This window comes from Pseudopodoces humilis, chromosome 2 (assembly GCF_049639895.1).
Source record: "Pseudopodoces humilis isolate 2021_Gansu_Grassland_sample_001 chromosome 2, ASM4963989v1, whole genome shotgun sequence".
Lineage (NCBI taxonomy): Eukaryota > Metazoa > Chordata > Aves > Passeriformes > Paridae > Pseudopodoces > Pseudopodoces humilis.
Window position 1 is genome coordinate 15,312,201 of NC_142201.1, and position 20,657 is coordinate 15,332,857.

Consider the following 20,657-nt stretch of genomic DNA (forward strand, 5'->3'; position numbering starts at 1 on the left):
TTCATCTTCACTTTACACCTTAAAAAAAGTATTGTCCATCTTTTAGGAAAAAACGAATTTTGAATTTTAATGTAAGTAAGCGATAACGCACTAAAAATTAAAACATCAAAATCAGATATGTATTTTTCAGACAGACATATTGTGGTTTTGAAAATACACAACTATATACAGATCTAGAACATAAATTTATTAGAATTATGAATATCACTAGAGATACCTGCACTGGATAAAAAATTGACCAGACAGTAGCTGGAACATTAATGCAGCATCACATTACACAATCTATCAAAACAGCATCTGTAAGTTTTTGTTCAAGCTGTAGTACAAAAGTATATGCTAATAAATACTGTGCTAATACAAAGGTTAACATTATATAAAAAAGGATTTACCTTGTTCACAGTAATTTGCATATACTATTATTGCCAATTTTGCATATAGTAATAACAATGTATTATTTTAAATATAGCATCATTTCTCAAAGCAAAAAAAGTCCATCTAAAATATATTTGATAGATAAAGTTGAAGAGGAAAAACCCTCATGTTTATAATAAAGAGTTGAATAAATCCCAGACCCACAGTTTCTTTAGCAGATGACTTATGAAAAGTCATTCTTCTTTGGAACTTTTGTTTTACTGTGTATAAAAAAGATGGATAATCCATGTCCAATTTTAGGAGCTTTTTAGGGATTAATGAAAGCAATTCAGGATTGAGAATTCTTAAGCATCCCCTGTTGCATTTGCAACAAAAACACTCAAAAGAATTGCTCAAACAGTACAAGCTTTAATTCTGCTCACAGGTTTTAATATTGCAGTGGGACACTTGCAAGGATTGTCAGATTTTAACGTGTCTAAATCAGGTCATCAGCCAACCGATCAACCTGAAGAGGATCAGAGGGAGATTTGTGACTCTACTTAAGGTTATTAGGTGACTCATAATCGAATTTTAGCTGACTGGGACTTCTTAAGGTTCAGAGGAGCCCCACAAGCCTCCTAACACTTGCAGGACAGTAATTAGCCTCTTATCATCTTTTTCAAAGCAATTACCAAGGTTTAGCCATGAGGCAGCTGCTGAGAAATCACCTTCTTTTGTGTGCCATAATAGAACAGTATGTATTTGTGTGTGTCCAAACACAGACCTGTTTTAATATTTATTCTGAACTGGAATTATGTAACCATGCTCTTGTTTGTAGGAAATCCTGATCTTAAGTAAGTCTTAACAAAAGGAATTCCACAGGTTTCCAGCCATACAAAGTTAGCATTACACTTCCATGCAACACAGTATCTGAAACAGGTCAGTAAGTATGTCTATGTGCTATAAATGCATAGGTGTAAATAGACTCTTTATAAGAATTGAAAATAAAAATTAAAAATATTAATTAACTGCTTATTTTGTTTATATTAATTTATTTTTTTTATTTTGCCCTGTTAAATTATATACTGCTTTACAAGGTACTGCAGTGGATATACTTTCCAATTAATGTGAGCTATCATTTACAAATAAACAATATGGAACCAATGCAGTTCCTGCAAACAACCTAGCAGGTAAACTCACCCTGTGAAAGCTGAGAAACAATTATTTTTCCAATAAACTTTCGTAGTTGCTCATGCTAATTCTCTGTATCAATTTCTACTACTTAATTTATATTCCATTCTAAAATTCTTGATTAAATTTGAAAGATCCACCATGAAATTACCTCTGTAAAAGCTGCCAACTCTTCTCGGAACAGGGTCATTATACAGAATTCTATTCTCCTTAGTAGATGCTCCATCTTCTGTGTGTGGATCATGATATGCTCCACCCTATGCAAAAGAGCAATAAACTATTTAAAATGAAAGATTATAAACTGGTTTGCAGTTTTTAAGCAACATACATAAGCAAGAAAACTCCAAAATTCACCATACAGTTTTCCTTTCATATTATTATTAACTGCAAATATAAAATCACAGACTACGTAATCAATAATTACTTGATTTTGCTGCTTGCTTGCTTCTTTTTAAAATGACAAAAACGGCATTAACAAAATTTTGCCTCTAGGTTGTAACTTTAAAGACATGAATCTGATTCAGGCCCTCAGATTTTCAACCTGAATGAAATGCAACTGTAAAATCTCTGGAGGAATCTTTTACTGGAGGCTTGTTAAATTAATTTCTGATGTAATCTGGTCACTCTGCTGCTACTGGCAAACTTTAAAAAGCAGACAGGAATGCATCTAATTCGTGATAATCGCAACACCACAGCACTATCATCTCTTATCATCTCTCATCTCTTAACATCATTACCTAGAGCTACCAACAGTCACAAAATCTACTGTATGCAAAATAATACAGAAATAATAAGAATGTCTCTGAATGCTGCTGACCTAAGAAATCTATAGACAAAGTACTTTCAGTCAGACAGGATAGCAAAAAGCATATCATTACCTCTAATTTATTCTATTTTCCTGAAAACAGCACTTCCTGGCAGTACTTCGAGTAGAGGTTTAGGTGAGCCCTTAGAAACATCCTTATGCACAAATATGACTTAACCCCACTCTCAAATAAATCAGAAGCTACAATTTTCCCCTCAGTATGGACTGACCACATGAAATTTAATGCTCTCTCCAAGACCTCACAGGAAACTACTGAAACCCCTGTATAAACTGAAATCTAGAATGTCTAAGCAGGACAAAGGTTAAAAACCAAAGCCACAAAAAAACCTAACCAAAATTAACAACTGGGATTTGAATTCACTGGACAAGTGATTTGCAAAATCTACTTTGCTTTTTGCAGATGAAGATCTGGTCTTGCTGTCACAGAGAAAACAAACCTTGAAACCAAGACCAGAACTGCAGCTAAAGTAATGCTTCAAATCCCAGTTGGATTCTTCTAAAATTTACCAGAGGCTGAAGCATTTGATTGAATTACTACTTGCATGAGATACCTCTTATTTATCAGCAGTTAAATTTCAAACACAAGACAGTAATAGCAACTTGTATTTGATTTTCTTCCGCTTAACCCTTTTCTGTGTACATTTAATTTAAATGTAAAAAAAGCCCCTTAAAACAAAACTGTTGTGCTGAGACTTGAAAAGTCCTAAAACTAAGGCTGGATGAGAATTTTTTCTTGGTGGTTTTTTTTTTTTTTTTAAAATAAGTTTTGAAGCTCTGCAGACAAATACTGTTTTTCTTTGAAAAGACTTGGTAGAGCTAAAATGAAAATCAGTGAGGAATTAGAAACATGGAAGTGAGGAAACTTCACAAAATACGAGCAGAGAAAAAAAAACCCAGGAGAACTGATCAGAAAAAATAAGTATGAAAACAGTAAAGAATCTATGAGAACACATATTATTAATGAGTCTTTTAGTTCACTAATTCTGAGGGGAGTGAATTTTCTGATTCCTAATGCATAATGTAAAAAAGTTGGGGGGGAGGGGAAATGAGCCAAAGTGACTTCTTAGTGAAAATGCCTTTATGAGGCACAAGAAGACTGACAATTTGATTTTGCTACTGGAAGCAGTACAAACAAATAAAAAACTGCTTTTTGAATTCACAGATTTAACATCCATTTCAGAAAAGTAATTTTCCTTTCACACTTCTAATGGTTGAAATACAGATTTAAATGCACTAAGTAAAGGCTGAAGTTTTAAAAATAATGGCCATAAGTGATAAAGGCAAGTTCTTTATCTTGCATGAACAGACTTTCCAAAGCAGGTGAAAATGAACAAAAACGTAAGCATTACAATACACATTGATTTTGCTAATTAAAATAACAATCTGTCAACCAATATTCAAAGACAAATAATGTTCCAGTAAAAAAAGCTGGCCTCTAAATAGTAGGAAATAAAATTTTAATTACTTCAAATTACTTTCTGCTGCATAATGCAGAAAATGAACTGAAGGACACAAGGCAGTGTGACCTTCTGTAATCAAAAACTGAAATGCTGATATTACTGCCCTTCCAAGTAATGTCCTGAAGAATAAGTAACATTTAATTTGACTGAAATGAGAAAGATAGAAAAATAAGTACACAGAAAAAAACTGGTTTTGAAATGGAGCTGCTGGCAATTCCTTCTAGGTAGCTTTTTAAAAATTACTATTCCATTGCACTTCTATTTTAGTATTTTCTCAGGTTTGACTACACAATCTTGAATGGAGAAGATGTGCTATGAATGATAAAACATTTTATGTCTTTTTTTTTTCTCTACTGGTCTGAGGAGACAACCCACTACCTAAAACTCTCCTTTTTATGGTACTTGTAAGACCCCTATTAGGTCAGCTACACATATTTCTTAGATTAACTACTAAGTAGGCAGAGTATTTTAATTTCTCAGAGTAATATATAATATATATATAATATATAATCTTTGGACCTTAAAGCTTGCAGCATTTTGCCTTTCTTCAATTTGTCAACAAATCTGAACTAGATGTTCTCTCCTTAGAATTCAGTTTATCACAGGTGTAGCCATAGAGAAACAAACACTCATTTTTGTATTTGTCTCTGCACCATTTTGTTAATATAGGAATTTAAAGCTCTGAGGACAAACACAGTCATCTTTACATATCTGATGTGTAAAACATGAGATAATTCAGAAGTGTTGTGTAACGAATGTAAATCAACACCAGAACCAGCCCATCCTCTACTCTTTAATTAATGCTCACAGAAAAACAACCAGGTATCCACTGACAGGAGTCAATTTACCAGTGGCCACTACAACATGAAATCTCTAGATTACCCCAGTTACTTATACCAATCTAAAGAAATACTGCAAGCTTTGATATTTCCTTAGTAAATTAGGGGATTTCAGCAATAATGTCCTGCTATACCTGAATGAAACACTGGCTTCAAAAATTAACATTAGCATTCATAACAGAAATACATATAGGAAAAGCTAAATAAAAACACAAATGAGAAAGATAATTAAGCAAAACGATACAGTAAAAGGGACATCAGACCATGTAACCAAGGACTAAACACAACTAATGAAATTTTAACTTCAGAGACAATTCTTCCGTTCTCACATTTCACTACTTTCAGATAATGGAATTCACAGTCCATTTTTTAAAAGTACCTTGAAATGTTCAGCCCTTCAGAAAAAAAGCCCCCAAACAATATCCCCAGGCCTTACAAGACAAATAAATGAGTAACTGCAAAGAAACAAACAGAAGACAGAAAGCAGGCTACTGCCTCCACACGAGTTAAAAAGAGGAAGGCAAACCTTCAAATAAGAGGCAATATTTTTGACTAACCCTATTAGAATCTTCAGTACAGTCTTCTCGTGATGAGCCAACAGACCTTGTGAGTGACTTATGCTGCACCTGTGGAGATAACAGTTGCAGGCTGTTTGCTCTGGCTGCCATCCCTTGCCCTACGCTTAAGCCACCCTCTGAGCCCTTTGACCTCACTCTGTCCCGGCTCACATACATAGAGTGTCTATGAGGGCGCTGCTGTGAAGAAAAAGGACTGGTATAACCTAGACCATAGGAAAAAGATTCATGTGGAGCAGATAGAGAGTGGGAATGGCTTCCATCCATGTGATCTGGCAGTTTTAACTCCTCCATTGTTTTGGAGTGTCTAGTTGGTGGTCTTCGGGTGTCCAGGGTACCCTCGCTGCGGTTATTCCTCGCGGATGGACTGAGCATAGTTCTGTTGTCACTGTGCCGGGGAGCACTTGGACTGGTAGGAGAGTTCAAGTCCATACAACTGGATGGAAAATACCTACTGGTGTTTGGTTCTGCAGCTTGGGCCCTGGCCTCAGAAAGGTTGCCCACAGATTTTGAGTCTGTCAGAACTCCATGGCTCTTGGACTTTGTCCGATAGGAGGGACTCTTAGAAGACTGTGGGATGGTATCGATGTAGCTGTGGCGACTGTGCTTGTCGCCGGGCTGCAGCGTCCCAGTTTTGCTTTGAGAAGTTTCCATAAAGGAGTGCCGGTTCTGCTGAGATCTGGTGTTAGACTTCAGGTACTTTGTGCCTGAACCATCAGAACTTTTGGTGTCCACGTTAAAATCAAACTCTGTTTTTCCCTTTGGTTCCTTTGGGCTGAGAAGGTGCGGCATGTTATTATTGGCTATATCCTTGTTGCCAGATCCAGGTGTGTTGCTCGGTTTTTTTGCATGCATTGGACTAGGTGCAGGTCCAGGAAGGTTTCCATTTAAAAAGCTTTCATTTGCTGGAAGCCCCTCTTCTCTTGGCCCGCCAGCCCCTAGTGTCTGCATATCCTTGCTGTTTGATCTGTGGTGTGACTGCAAAGCAGAACTTTTGCTGGCTTGATTTCTATATTAAAATGCATAAAGAAGCATTAGTATGCCAAATTACTTATTCATGTATTAATAACTTCAAAAAAGTACACCCATTTCAGTTACCATTTAAAACCACAACATTTAACTGCAGTAAGACCAAATATTGCCAACTGAGGCACCAGAAACTCCACTAAAATAACAGATTTGTAAGCGTTTGTACATCATTGTTTCTGGTTATAATCTGATGGCAAACTCTGCTTTGGTTAATGATTTTGCTGACAAAAACCCTGAAGGTATCAAATGTAATCATGGAAATTCCAACATATACTGGCACATTTATGCATGTAAGCTTATACTATGTGAGTATAACACTATGTGAAACATTACATTATGAAAATTAACTGTATATCAATTGAAAAAATCTTAAATACACCTGGCATATCAAAGGAAGGTAGAGCAATCAAATATGTCAGCACTGTTGAAAAACCCTGATACAATCAATGCTCCAGGCTAGCTAGTATATTCCTGGTTTGGAGGGGGAGGAGAGAGGAAAGGAGGGGAAAAGGTTATTGTTCAGAGGGGGTGAGCCAGAGCAAGTCCTGTAACACCAAACCCAAAACCAGGTTTACCACAGGAAGACAGCTTTTTTGGAACTTGGCACTATCCCAGTTTTTGGTGTATTAGCTCATGCCAAAGCTGCACCTGAAAGGCTCTGCAACCAGACTGACTCAGTGCAGAGCTACTTGGTTGTGCCCTTGACTTTCATGTCCTAGCTCTTCTGGTTTTGGGATTACAGGACTGAGATGTGAGTTGGTCCTGCAAATCCTGATTTTTTTTGAGCAGGATTTATTATCTCATTCTGGCATTAAACCAGTTCTGCTTCTGGACTTAGGCTGGCACTGCAAACTAGCCAAGACTGAGCAGTGCTGGAGCTGTGCTTGTTTCCCTTGATGGACCTAGCCAGGCTCTGAGCAATTAACTTATTTTTGTAATAAATCTATGATGTAACTCAGATATATTACCGAGGGTTGAAGTGAGAGCTCACTGTACCTTTGGTTGATCTTTTTGTTAATTATAATGGGATAATGCTAGCCGTTTTTATACCTAAGATTTTTGTATTAACCACTCCCAGTGATCTCATAATCTATTTCACTACAGTTTCTAAAACTTTAGCAATTTTAATGCCAAGTTAAAATGTCTTTCAGTTAACAGAAAGTATATTTTTAAAAAACTTAGAGATACGAAAAACCTAGTATTTTTCCTAGGAAAGCCTTTTGGACAAGTTTCCAGTGGATGTAGTTTTTTCTTTCTGATGCCACATGTCTAATAGTAAAACTTCTACTCTAAGCATCTGTAAAGGCAGCTAAAACTTTTTGGCATCTATCTTTGAAAAATTATAGATTGGGAACCTCATCATCCCAAGTCTTAAAATAGAGGAGCAATTTTTTGAATCTCATAGGATAAGCTAAAAAAAAACATGGCCAGGATTAAAAGCCTGCATACAGAATATTAAAATATTCTGCATACTTCAGAGGGAGACCTTTATGAACGCATTTATTGGAGCAATAGCATGAAGCTTTTTGTACTGAAGTATTTTATCCACCAGTAAACCTGGTTCATTGAAGTACTAAAATTAAGTGACCTCTCTCAAGCTATGTGGGTCCAGCAAAGGAGTCACTGAGCAAACATATCCTGCTTTGAGTCTGAGATCAAATAGACTAGACCTGATCCACAATTGGAACTGCAGACAAAATTCTGCTCATCTCCAATTTGGAATGTGATCAATGTGCAAAATTTTTAGAACATTTAGCTGCTAAAAAAATCTGTGTGAACTTTAAGCTTTTAAATATCAAAATCTTGGACAGATTTGTACATATACAGCAATGGTAGCATTCCAAAGAAAAGAGCATTCCTTTGGAATCTTGGGCATCTTCCAAGCCACAAAATTCCTATTGTTCAATAAAAAGACTAATATTTTTTTAAGGTGGATCAGCCAATTATTTTTTCTCATCATATGCAACATTATCTTGTTAGCTTTTTTTTTTAAGATGCATTCAGCCTGATGCAGAAAGTTAGCAAAAATTTCAGCTTTTGTAGCTGTAAATACTATGTCTGCTTCCTTTATTCAGTGAGGCAACACAGAACAGCATACAACATGTCTCAGTGTGCCTAAGCTGCCAAACAGACACTTTTCTTGTAGGTGATGCTGCATGTGAGCACAGAAACAACTCACTCAGTGGCAGAGCAAACATCAGTGCTAACAGTGACAAGACTGCATTTACCTGTTGGATAAAGTGTTGCTGTCTGCATGGTAAGGTTTCCTCTTAGCTGACCGTGAAGGTGAACTTCCGCAGCGATCCAAGAGTCTTTGGGTTTGAAACGAAGGGTGGTTCAAACATTGTTCTGTCAAATATCTATCTGCTGGATCTAACTTCAGTAAGTTCTTTGAAAAACAAATCCCAAAGTTTAAATGTTAGTATCTGTATTTACATTAGCAAAAAAAACCCAAACCAACAACCCAAAAACTAAAACCAAAATCAAACCAAACCAAACAAAAAATCCCCGACAAAATAAAGAACATTATTGGGATAATTTTGTAATATCCAGAGTTTCTGGAATTAGATGTCACTGCTAGAATAATTTCATGGTGCATTAAACTTCATATACAAAATAAACACATGTATGTGTTAACATGTTATACATATATAATGTTAGGTACACATATATTATAGTATGTTTAAAATACAAAGACATCTAAAACTTTTAAAGTATGTTTTAAATATATCTGTATGTTTTAAGTATATGCATTTTAAACATATTTTTCAGGATATACAACACTGTTTAGAATCAAAAATATTATATTTACCAATTATTAAATTGCTACAATGAAACAGGCTTTAAAAACAAAACAACCATATGGGAACATTCTTATGCAAAAACAAACATTATTTTAAAGTTAGTATTTTTAAAAATACATAAATGTAAGAGTTCTGGTTTTAGCTTAAAGGGTTCAAGTCCGCCCATAGTTTCAAAAAATTCTCTAAGCTGTTTACAATGCATTTAACACTTGCCTTATAATTCTGTTAGATCAGCTGTGATTGTAAAGAAAGACACTTCCTGACATGAAGAAAATATTTAATCATGAAACTGAAAACAGGATCTTGGGTATTTTGGGAAGTTTGAAAGGTTTCTTGCAGGAAAAGAACAATACAAAGCTTACATTGTAATATTTCAACATGCATGACTGTTAGCAAGGTTAAAAGTTTGAATGGCTATAAAGTAAAAACAAGAGCTATTTCATAAGGGTTGCATATGTTTAAGAGAGAAGAAATCTATGTCTGTCTATGCACATGCATACACACACACACTACATAAACACCACATTCAGCCACTTGACCACAAACTGGTTTTCCCTGCACAGGATCCCTGCACTTCAAAATGGAAAAAACTCAGAGGAAACAAAACAAGTGGCAAACCAAACTCCTACGCAGTTCGGTCATACAGTATCCAGCATCTTTCTTTCTCAAGTGACAAACTGTACTAAATAATTAACAACTTATTTCACCCTTTTTTTCTGGTGCTTGTCACTACAGTGGCTCAAAAAGCCAAACAAACTTGGGAAGGCCACATGTGATTCCTACACTCCCCCTCAGAAAAGAGGATGTCTAGAGGCTTCTCACAAGTGCCTGTACACAACCTTACACAGGCTGGACGACAAGCAAGGAGAACTGCAAGTCCATAGGTTACCACAAGGCTGGGGATCTGCCTGGAATCACAGAGAAGTGTGACAGGGCTCATGGCTGAGGCATGGTCACTGATGGGTACAACCTCAGTTGGAGAGGGAAGGGATGGAGAGGGAGAAGAGTAACACTGCATATAATTGACATCCAATGTCAGCATGGAACAACAGGTTTATCCATTGACAATCTCTAGGTCAGGATTAGAAGGGAAGGCAACATTTGTTATGTTACGGTGGGGGTTTGTTACCAACAATGAATTGAAGAGCATGAAGGTGATGAAGAGAAAACCTCTCTACAACAACAACAACAAAAGTCTCTTGGTCACAGATCCTCATCCTCATAGCAGACTTCAGCTATCCTGACATCCAGCCTGTGTACATGTTCCAGGAGATTTTTAGACTGTGTTGGTGAAAATTTCCTAGTGCAGCTGCTGGAGAGGCAAATTAGCCAAGGGGAGGATTTCAATTTACCTGAGCTGCTGCTAAAGCACTGGTGAGAAATCTGATAAGAGAAGACACTCTGTGCTGTAGCAACCATGAGATGATTACAGTTAGGACTGAAAGAAGAGGTGGGAAGATAAACATCAGAGATAAGACCCAGGACTTCAGGAAAGCAAATTCCATTTTTTATAAGGAATTACTGGGAAGAATCTCCTAAAAATCTACCATAAGAGGAGAAGTATCCAAGACAGCCATTGATTTTTACAGAAAATTTATTGAGAGTTCAGGAACAAAGCATCTTATGGTATAGAAGACCAAAAGCTTTTTCAAAGGTTCAGGTTGGCTAAACAAGGAGTTTCCCAATGAACAAAAACGCAAAACAGCAGTGTGTGAGAACCAGAGTGAAGGGCAGGATACAAAGGTGGACTTTAAAAGCAGCACAAAGGTTAAGCCACTTCAGAAGGCTGAAGTCCAGCTACGGCAAGTGAAGAAATTCAAGGGTAGAAAGAAAGAGTTCTACAGGTATTCTCTTTAGCAAACAAGATCAGAGGTAATACATGTCTGATGCTGAATGGCAGAGACAATTGAATGGCAGATGATATAAAAAAGAGAGTCTCAATGTCTTTTTTTTCCCCAAGTCATAACATGCAAAACCAGTTCCTGACTCCCTAATGCTTGCATACCAAATGACTTGTGAAGGAGAGCAGAGGACTGGAGCAACAACAAAGCAACAAGCTCAAATTGATGCCTCTTCATTAATCTAGTCCAGAAATACTCTCTAAATAGATCTAAATAGATATATATTAATAACTCCCTACTTCAGTTGGCACAAACTGAAGTGTGGGTTATTCAGTAATCTAGTAATCCGACCTGTGGTCCCTGGGAATGCAGATAATGAGGAGCACAGCAAGTGTGGACATGTGTCAGACTGTCCATTGTTTGCACAAGAGACAGGCACACAACAAAGTATGTGCAGCATTTGCAACATGCAACTTAACCTCAATTCCCTTCTGTTCTCTCCTAGTAGGCTTCTGCTCATTGCTTAACAAAGTTCCAATTCACCAGTTAAGAAATGCAGGTCAAACACAAAATATCCCTTCTACAGAATCCCTGACCTTTCTCACCTTGTAGCCAGAAACATGAACAGAAAATATGAGAAGAATGAAATTATTTGGAAACCTGTGTTCCCCTAAAACTCCTGTGCTTCATATCACAACTTAGCAACTTTTAAATCATATCAAAAGAACCTAAAAGACACTGAAATATTAAAAAAATCTAGGATAAAATGAAAATAAACCCTCTCCCAGTACATGTAATGATGGTCTTAAGACTGATCTTGAAATTTCCTTTCTGCAACATACGCTACCAGATCTTGAGCTACAGCTAAGTATGAAAAAAAGTTTCTGTGAATTGGAAAATAGAGGAGAAAGTGTAATACCAAAACAAGTAATCATATGCACTGGAGTATATCATATTTCAGACTCCCTGAAACCAAGATAAAAGCCATGCTGACTCTCTTCATAAAGCAAGCAGATCAAAGGGATTTGAACTGGCTGTGTTGAAGAAGAGTAGAACAAATTATATGGATTTCTGCTGGCTACAACTACTAAAAGCAAATACCCAAGTATATCCCAAAGCATCTTTGTTTTCCATGACAACTGGTGCAGAGGGGTTTGGGATCATACAAGTCATTCAGAGTTGATTAGCCATATCCACGCTTCATGTGTGTCCCATATTGCCTTTAATTCTTAAGTGGTTCTGTGATTCTAAACCTAATTTTGGAAACTACAACCTCTTTCTTCAGCTTACTGGGGATGAAACGATGTGAGGGTTGTACTGCAGCTTACCATGGGAATGTTTTTATAGTACAGTAGTAAGAACAACAACACGTGTTCCCTACCCAGAACAAATGGCACAAATGCATAGCACAGTGTTTTTGTGGGGAATGATTCTCCTGATTCCCCCTAAGAACTCTCAGGACCATAACTTAGCTTGGTCACGTGTAACTAGCTGACTTGTTCCAAAACAGGACTGAAGAGTAACCTAACACACTGGGCAGAGGTGAGAGCAAGCAGATTAAGAGTTTGGATAAAGACACAAAACTCCCGTGTGTCAACTCTGTTTTTGACAACTGTCCACATCCTCACACTTACCCAACAACAAATGAAAAACAACCCAGGTTAGACCAATACTCTGGATGTATCTAAATATGATGGGTTGAGAGCTCACACTCCAGCAGTCAGAGCCTCTGCATGGATGTCAGTGTGAATGCACAGTCCTGCAAAGGATGGTGATAATGCTTTGTCTGGGCTACATATATTCTTTATCAAATCAGTTAAAATTGAACAGACTCTCCTGGAATTTGCAAGGGATATTTTCCTAGCAAACACCAAGCCTTACTACAAACAATGGTGGAATCAAAATACCTCAAAAGGGAATGCCCAAGCCTTTCTAAGATGCATTATATTAAGCAAAAAAGGCAAAAAGTCACTTCTGTATTTTCCTACATATTACAGACAGAAAATAAAAGACATTTTCCTACCTTCATAAGATCAAGTAATACACCACTTAAAATTCCCAAGTATCTTCTCTCTAAAGACTGTGGATGATTGACTGCTGGAAACTGTAAAAAATACACTGTAAATACACTGATCACTTAAAGAAGGCAATACATGAATACAATGTTTCAAAATTAGAAACTAGTGAATCAAGGCATGTAATTAATGGGAATCATAAGCACTGAAAAAGTTAGTGGTTTTTGAAAACCATAAAATACTATAGTGAAACAAGTAACTCTTGATGTATGATAAGCATGTAGTCAAATCAAGTCAACCAAAATATTATTGATTATTAGGGCAGCCAAGAAACCACTCTCAAGTGAGAAATAATCAACTTAATTTTTTTTATGGCATTATGATTGACAGGAAGTTTAGAACAGATTCAGAACTAACGTAAGTAACATATTTATAACAAAAAAGGTTAAAAATAGCCAGCGAGAATTTGAGAGTACAAATACAGTACTAATTAAATACTAAACATTCACAAATAATTCCTAAGTGTTTTTAGTGAAAAAAGGCAAAAGTTCAAAGGTTTAAGTTTCAGGGTTACTGCTGGTAACAGCAGCATGGTTATGCTGCTGGCAGCACCATGAGAAGCAGTGCACACTGCTGGGGACATCCATTAGTTGTACTAGTATTACTTTTCATAAATTATATTGTGTGAACTTTGAAGAAAAATGGAAGAACATTAGTTTAAATGCTTTTATTCTTAAATAGTCTAATTATTTTTCTTTTTACTTTGCTTTGCTTAGAAGTGGTTTACTAATAACTGAGAATTTTTTGAAGTCCACGTCTGCTATATTGATTTTAAACAGTAACTCAGGTAAACCAAGGCTTCCATGCTTCCTCCAATTTTCACATAAAATTGTAAAATGTTCATGTCTTCCTGCAGAGTGACATTCATAAAGAAGCTTTTATAGCTAGTATGATCAGGGAAACAGGAAAATGTGCTGAAGCTGTGCAAAGCACCAGGGACTTTTCACTGTAATTGTTCAGATTCTTCATGGAACTTTTTGGCAGAAAAAATATTTATAGCCCTACATTGCCAGTCACACTTTTCTTTAAAGTCATGAGCCTATTGGCAATTTCTGATCCCGTTTTATTTTACTTCCTTAGTCTTCAACATACCCTGGATGTTTTCCTCCTCAAAAGAATTGAAGAGAGATCACTAAATATTCCCTAAACCTCAGGTGCTAGGAGAACTGTGTTATATACATATATATGGAGGATATGAGTAGAAAGAAAAGACAAAGTTTGTAAATGTGCATTTGGATCCATACTGGAGTGTCTGAAGAGAATTTTTTAAATCCTGTTTTACAATATGGTAGTATTCACTTAGGGTAATGTAGAAATTCATGAAGTCTAAGCATACGGATAAAAAATTCCAAATCATGGGCTAGTTTCTATCTTGAGAATATCCACCACCAAATTCAGGCTGTAAGTAATAACTGGCTCGATCACAGCATACCTACTATCTGCTCTGCAACAGAAAATCTTTCATTATTAAGCACTATGCTACATTCAGAAAAAATGTACTTTTAAGGTTGTCGGATAGCACAGGGTAAGTTTTTCCCATGAATTAACTAATGAATGTCATATTTCAAAAAAATATTTTTGTAGTATTTTTTATGTTTAAGCCATTGTTCAGACTTTACTTCAGTTCTAAAAAATACTCTCTATGAGGAGCCATATGGCCCTGTCCACATCAGCAGTATCCTGACTTTACAGACAGGACTAAGAAGGCAGGAACACGTCTGAGGCCAAGCAATAAACCACTGATCCGGGATGAGAACTCATAACTCTGAACCTTGTGCTAATCACATTAGGTCCGTGCTGTCTTCTTGAATTACTGTATTTCAAAGCTACAAAACAAAGATACTTCATCCTCATCTTAAGACATCACTGAACATTTATCCAAAGAAGATTACACTGCACAACCAGAAATGCTGTAAAATAACATTGAAGAGGTAGTAATTTACATGGCTTACAATTTTTAAAGCAAATTTTAGTTTCTCATACAAAAACCCCATCCAGCCCGCTGTTTGAAACAGGGTGAAATACAAATAGGACTTTGCTTGTCTAATAGTTTTCTTTAAACCCTCCACTTTTGAAGGGTCTACAAACTTCAGCAAAAACTCTTCAGAATTAGTTATCCTTATACCTAAAATAATTACCTTAAAACCTTAATCCAACTTTTTTCTTATCATTGTCAGCTAAACCAAATTTATGGCAACTCTGAACATGTTTTAACAGAACTGCATCCCCACTAATTCCCTTTCACATTCTCACATTTTCTCTTTCTCAGAGTAAAACTGATCTTGAATCTTTAGCACAGCTCAGGTCTCCTAAAACGTTCAGATGTCACCTTATATTATTTACACTAATGATTTCAGAATATTATCAAGATCATAAACTCACCTTTCTAAGCAACATTCATCAATAAAGAAAGGACAACCAAAACTGAATTACAAGGAAACATGAGTACAATCACTGACCAGGTATTGTTAAAAGTAACAGAACTATTATTTATTAATTCTGGTATTTTGTCATATTGCATATGCCAGCCTGCGTAGATCTTCACACTAATGAGTCTCTGTCATCGTATCATACTGACAAACCCTTGAAAAGAACAATGCTGTCAGTAGGAAGAGCTTTTTTACTTAGGAGACTTACATAAACTCCCCAGGAAGTCAAAAGACTGAAAGCTCTTCTTCCGTGATAGTAGCATCTATAGCTCAGATTTTCCCAACAAATTAACTTGAAGACAGCAGTCCTGAATTTTCTACAACCTGACCTTACAGACATTTGCCACTAAACTTTACAGTGCAAACCTGGCAGGGCAATGTTAGATTGGGTATAAGAGATCAATTGCATGCCAAAAATATCAAAGAAATTAAAGAAAATCTTTAAACAACTTTTAACAAGAAAACAAATGCATTTATAATACTTCTGGTGTAATCAGAATTTTACTTTGACTTATGAATGCCTTACATTCTATACATCCTATACTTAGTCAGAAACGTAGGCAGTAGATAATGCACAACGTAAATGAAAAGAACCTTTGCAGCACTTCACGCAAATAAACAAGAAAAATAAGAAGAAAAGAACAAAGCTTTCTCTTACCCGCAAGCCATGGAAGCGTGGGTTGCTGTAGAAGAGCTTCATCTGCTCGGCTGGCAGTGGGCCTAGCACCTTCTGAATGGTGAAGAGCTGGTCAATCTCACTCTCGCCAGGGAACAGGGGCTGCCCGTCGCTCAGCTCCCCCAGGATACAGCCTACAGACCACATATCCACAGCCTTCCCATAAGGGGCTCTGTCAAGTGAAAATAAAATGTTTGTCACCCACTGCCACTGACTTCTTACTCAGCTGCTTCAATTTATTGGCCACATTTCCCATGGCACACTTCCTCATAACACAGAAAAATAAACTTTGTTATTAAGCAAACTACCTCAAAAACCAAACCCTCTGTTTCTGCCCTAGATTTTCCTGATGGACCTATCACTGCTTGAAAAGGAAGGACAGGAATTCTCAAGTTCCCCCAGGGACCTTGTTTTTTTTGAAAAATCTTACATTCAAGAATAATCTTTTTGACTGCAAAGCATTCTCCACTCACAGTTAAACTACCTCGAACTTCCCTTCTCTCTAGAGCTCATGCCTACACTCTGTTCCTGCATTGCATTTCTTGTTTGATTGTGCTTAACAGGTGGATGGGCATACTGGGTCTGGCCACTGGAAAAAGAGAAATTCCAAGAAATCTTTATTTCAGCATTTATACACAAAAATTTTAATTACTGAGGAAACGGAGTGCTCCTGAAAAGTATTCCTTATTAAAAACAAGTGAGGAAGCAACGAAAGCATCATAAAGTAATTCCTTTTTGGGACCAAAGCCACTGATTGGGGATTGGGGAGAACTCTTTTTTATGCACTCAAATTCTTGCTTGTTGAATTAGTACAGAAAATCTGTAAACACCCATATTATTCTAATAATATCTTTCCAATGTTTAGGTTTTGAACAGAATAACAGAGAATTCTTTTCATGTCAAAAAACCAGCATATAAAAAAAATAAAGACTGTAACAAAGACTGAACTGAAAACATATTTTACTGAGTCTCTTCTTATTGAAACTTGTAATCCAGTAACTCAAACTCTGTTTCAAGAGATTTAAGTTACAGCTGGCTTCCCTTTTTCTGGAATAAGACAGCATCAAGAGTCGCATGCGACAAATCCTATCCTAAATGTCTCCTTCACTCCTTCCTTATGCTGCTGTTAATGATGTTTAGAGAAAGAACATCCTCAAACTAAGAAAATAAAATGTTTGACTCTTCCCCATTGGTTACTCATGATGATTTACTTCACTTGTGGGGAGGGCACTTGGCCAGAAGAACAAGTAAACCCTTATGGTGATTTGGCTAGGTGAAGGTGAGAAAGCATTTCTAGCTGGACAAAAGCCCGAGTGAAACCACAGGCTCACTGAGCTGACTGCTGCAGGACTCTGTGGTAGCTGGGAAAGCTGAAGTAGGGCACCAAAACTTCAAGAACCACTTGCCTTAGAAAATGTGCCATGAGACACTGTAGTTCTCTCACAACCATCACAAAATCAAAAGTTTGCCCCACTGGAAGAGATTGCTGACAAGGAACCAGAAGCAAAGTTGACCATGTCACAATTCCTCAAGTACCATTACTACTCGGTGGGGTTCATAATTTGCTTACTAATCCTGCACAGTGTCTCCCTGTGGATTTGCTGAAAGCCTTTCTAGGATGCTGATTTTTGACCTTCCTAGGATGCTGCTAGTACAACCCACCCATTAGGTCAGAAGGACAAGGCCTAGTTTTTTTCACAGTGCTCAAAAAAAATAACAACACAGGCAAGAATGGACTCCAAAGCCAAGGTTTTTCTCTTAAAATATTCTGTGCCTCTGCTGGGAAACTGAGGCTCTGTAGGCAAAACAGTGAGAGTGAAGGTAAAAATCCTACCCTTTTATTATGACAAAAACCTAAATACATCTTTGTTTGCAACTCCTTTAATACACGGTTTTCTCCACTAAAATGTGAAATGGGGAAAAGGCTGCTGTAGACTGGGGTGCTGTAGAATAAACTAGGGTTGCAACTGAGGGATGGGCTAAAACTCCTTTGAGGCATGGACCACTACCTTTCCTTGTTCTCAAGCATAAAGGAAGCTGAACTACAGCTAAGAACTTTTTCATTATTTATTCTGTAGTCAAACAGAAACAAATCCAAAAACTGCAGCACAAACTGCAACGTTGTTGCTTGAAAAGGCAAACTGGAGACTTCTTTTCTGCTGATTGTCAGGATCAGTCTCACCAGATCACAGCAGACAAAAAAATGCAAGTGACATGGCTGGACAAATGAAATAACTCCTACAGGACATTTAGACCATACCTCAGAAGCACTACAGTCTATGCCTACACATACTAGATTCTCCGAAACATATTTCCATCTAGTAATTTAGCATGCTTTAAAATCTACTGGCTTTTAGCAATATTTTGTCATCAAAGGGTACAGAGTACTCCACTAACAGCAGTTACCTGAGGCTCTCCAAAGTGAGTAGATTTTAGATGTTCTGTGAATAATTAGGGAGCAATTTCCTTCCTTTCCTGAAATTTAAGTCTTGAATGTTATCACTAAACAAAAACCTCTCCGGGACACATTTTAAAAATTGAAAAAGTAAAACTGTATTTGTTAAATTGAATGTATTTAATAAGCCTGTGAAGACTTTTGAATATTAGATGCTTATAAAAATTTGGTAAATGCAAGGAAAAGGGAATGGGAAAGATGTATGCCTGGGAAACAGAACAGGATTGCCAAGAAACAGGCATCACTTTGCCAGAAAAACTTGGCTTTAAAAACATACACCAGCACAACTGAAACATTAAACACACAAATCCCCTCCCTATCTCTACAAGTTAATCAAACAGATTTAAACAACTAGAAACAGATATAATTCCTGCTAAATTTCCTCTGCCAACAAAACAGTCTCAAAAATTGCAGGTCAGACTAATACTATGTCTGTCAAGCTTTTCATGTCTTTCTTCCTAAATCCTCATTACTACTAGAGACCGAAAAAAATTGTTTGTTTCCAAAAGGTCACAATTCATGCTATTTTCCCAAGTCTTTTTTTTTTATACTTATATATGCACACACACTTCACAGGAAGCTTTATTGTTTTCTCCAAAACATGAAAAATTGAGCTTTGAGTTTTTTAATGTCAACTTTAAGATACAATTATGAACATAAGAAAACAACAGCCAACTAATTTAATTAAGGTTAGCACAGCTCTGGGAATACTGGGACGACTTTATTGACAGAATAATTACTGCTTAATTATTTACCTGTTCAAAAAATATCTAGTTCAGTGTTAATCAAAGGTTCCAACAAAAACTTGGTTCCCAGGAGCACTTAACATGGTGTTTAAAGACTCTTAGGAGTGACCAGAATTTTTTTGATTCATCCTATGGCTAATAGTTCCTTATTTTAAGAACATGTATATATAAATACAAATGCACTGTACATTGGAATTGTATTCTATGAGAGCATTCATGTAGTTTAGATCAATGCTCTGTTTAACTTGACTGTAATGGGAAGATCACGTATCATAGACCTCTACTTTTTTTTTATCTCTTCCTTTGCCCTTTTGGGTCCTATGAATGTGTTCATTTAGCATCTCAAAATCTGGTTTACCTTGTGAGGTAGTAAAATGCTCATTTTACAGATGAACAAAGGGGTAAAACTAAATTTTCTGGCTGAGGCTACTCATGTTACTAATACTTTTGCAGTCAGTGCAATGTTAGCCTCTCAGTGCTTTATTAAAATGATTTATCCAGCCTCCTTCAATAAATTATTCCTATCTAATAAAAACCTAGCACCATCCCTTTTGAATGACTTCAGCAGTGCTGGCAAATGGTAACTACAAACGAAAATCAAAGCACAGAATCAAGTTTTGGGTTGAAAGGGAGCTTTGAACATCATCTCATTCCAATCCCCCTCACCTGAGCAAGGACACCTTCCCCTAGATCAGAATGCTCAGGGCTCCATCCAGCCTGGTCTTGACACTGCCAGGGATGGGGCATACACAGCTTCTTTGGGCAACCTGTTCCATAGCTTCCCCACCTCTAAGCAAAAAATTTCTTCCTAATACACTTCTGACTCAAAAGATGAAGATAACTTGGAATGTTGCATTGTGAAAGCTGTACTGCCATTACTATGTGATGTCCATACAGGGCTGATGGAACATTCCAGGCTAGAGGACTACCATGGAAACCTCTTCTGAAAGAACTGGGGATGGGGGTGCAGTAGCTGGAAGTACATCTGTTATAATCCAGCCTAATATTTTAATCAGTTAAACACTGCTCAGCTCAAGACAGGTCAATATGTCAATGATTCATACTGACTTACTGGAAATGAACAAAATTTAATGAAAATCTGGATGCCTTTTGAAATCTTGCTTTTAAATCAAACAGCTCTCCACAAACTTACAAAAGGTGCTGAAAAACTGTCTGGAATCAGTAAAGCTTTATTACAGCAGTTCTCAAACTGTACTTACCCAAGCAAGAGTTCAGGTGAGCGGTACCACCTGGTAGCCACATATTCTGTATAGTTAGCATTGCTTCCTTCAGAGAGATTGCGAGCAAAGCCTGTCAGAGAAACAGTGTGAAAGATTATATCCCATTTTAAAAACAATAT

The 20,657-nt window shown here is 36.8% G+C and overlaps 1 protein-coding gene across 3 annotated transcripts in view; it reads right to left on the reverse strand.

Moving 5' to 3' along the window:
• The window catches only part of CDKL5 (cyclin dependent kinase like 5), a 123,779-nt gene that overhangs the window by 15,369 nt on the left and 87,753 nt on the right, over positions 1-20,657 (reverse strand). For all 3 annotated transcript variants that reach the window (XM_088051987.1, XM_088051985.1, XM_088051986.1), the window contains exons 8-13: positions 20,518-20,608; positions 16,079-16,268; positions 12,940-13,020; positions 8,500-8,660; positions 5,225-6,251; positions 1,694-1,799 (exon numbers count right to left, since the gene is read on the reverse strand). In XM_088051987.1, the coding sequence (XP_087908113.1) occupies positions 1,694-1,799; positions 5,225-6,251; positions 8,500-8,660; positions 12,940-13,020; positions 16,079-16,268; positions 20,518-20,608 (1,656 nt within the window). The remainder of the gene's footprint in view (positions 1-1,693; positions 1,800-5,224; positions 6,252-8,499; positions 8,661-12,939; positions 13,021-16,078; positions 16,269-20,517; positions 20,609-20,657) is intronic.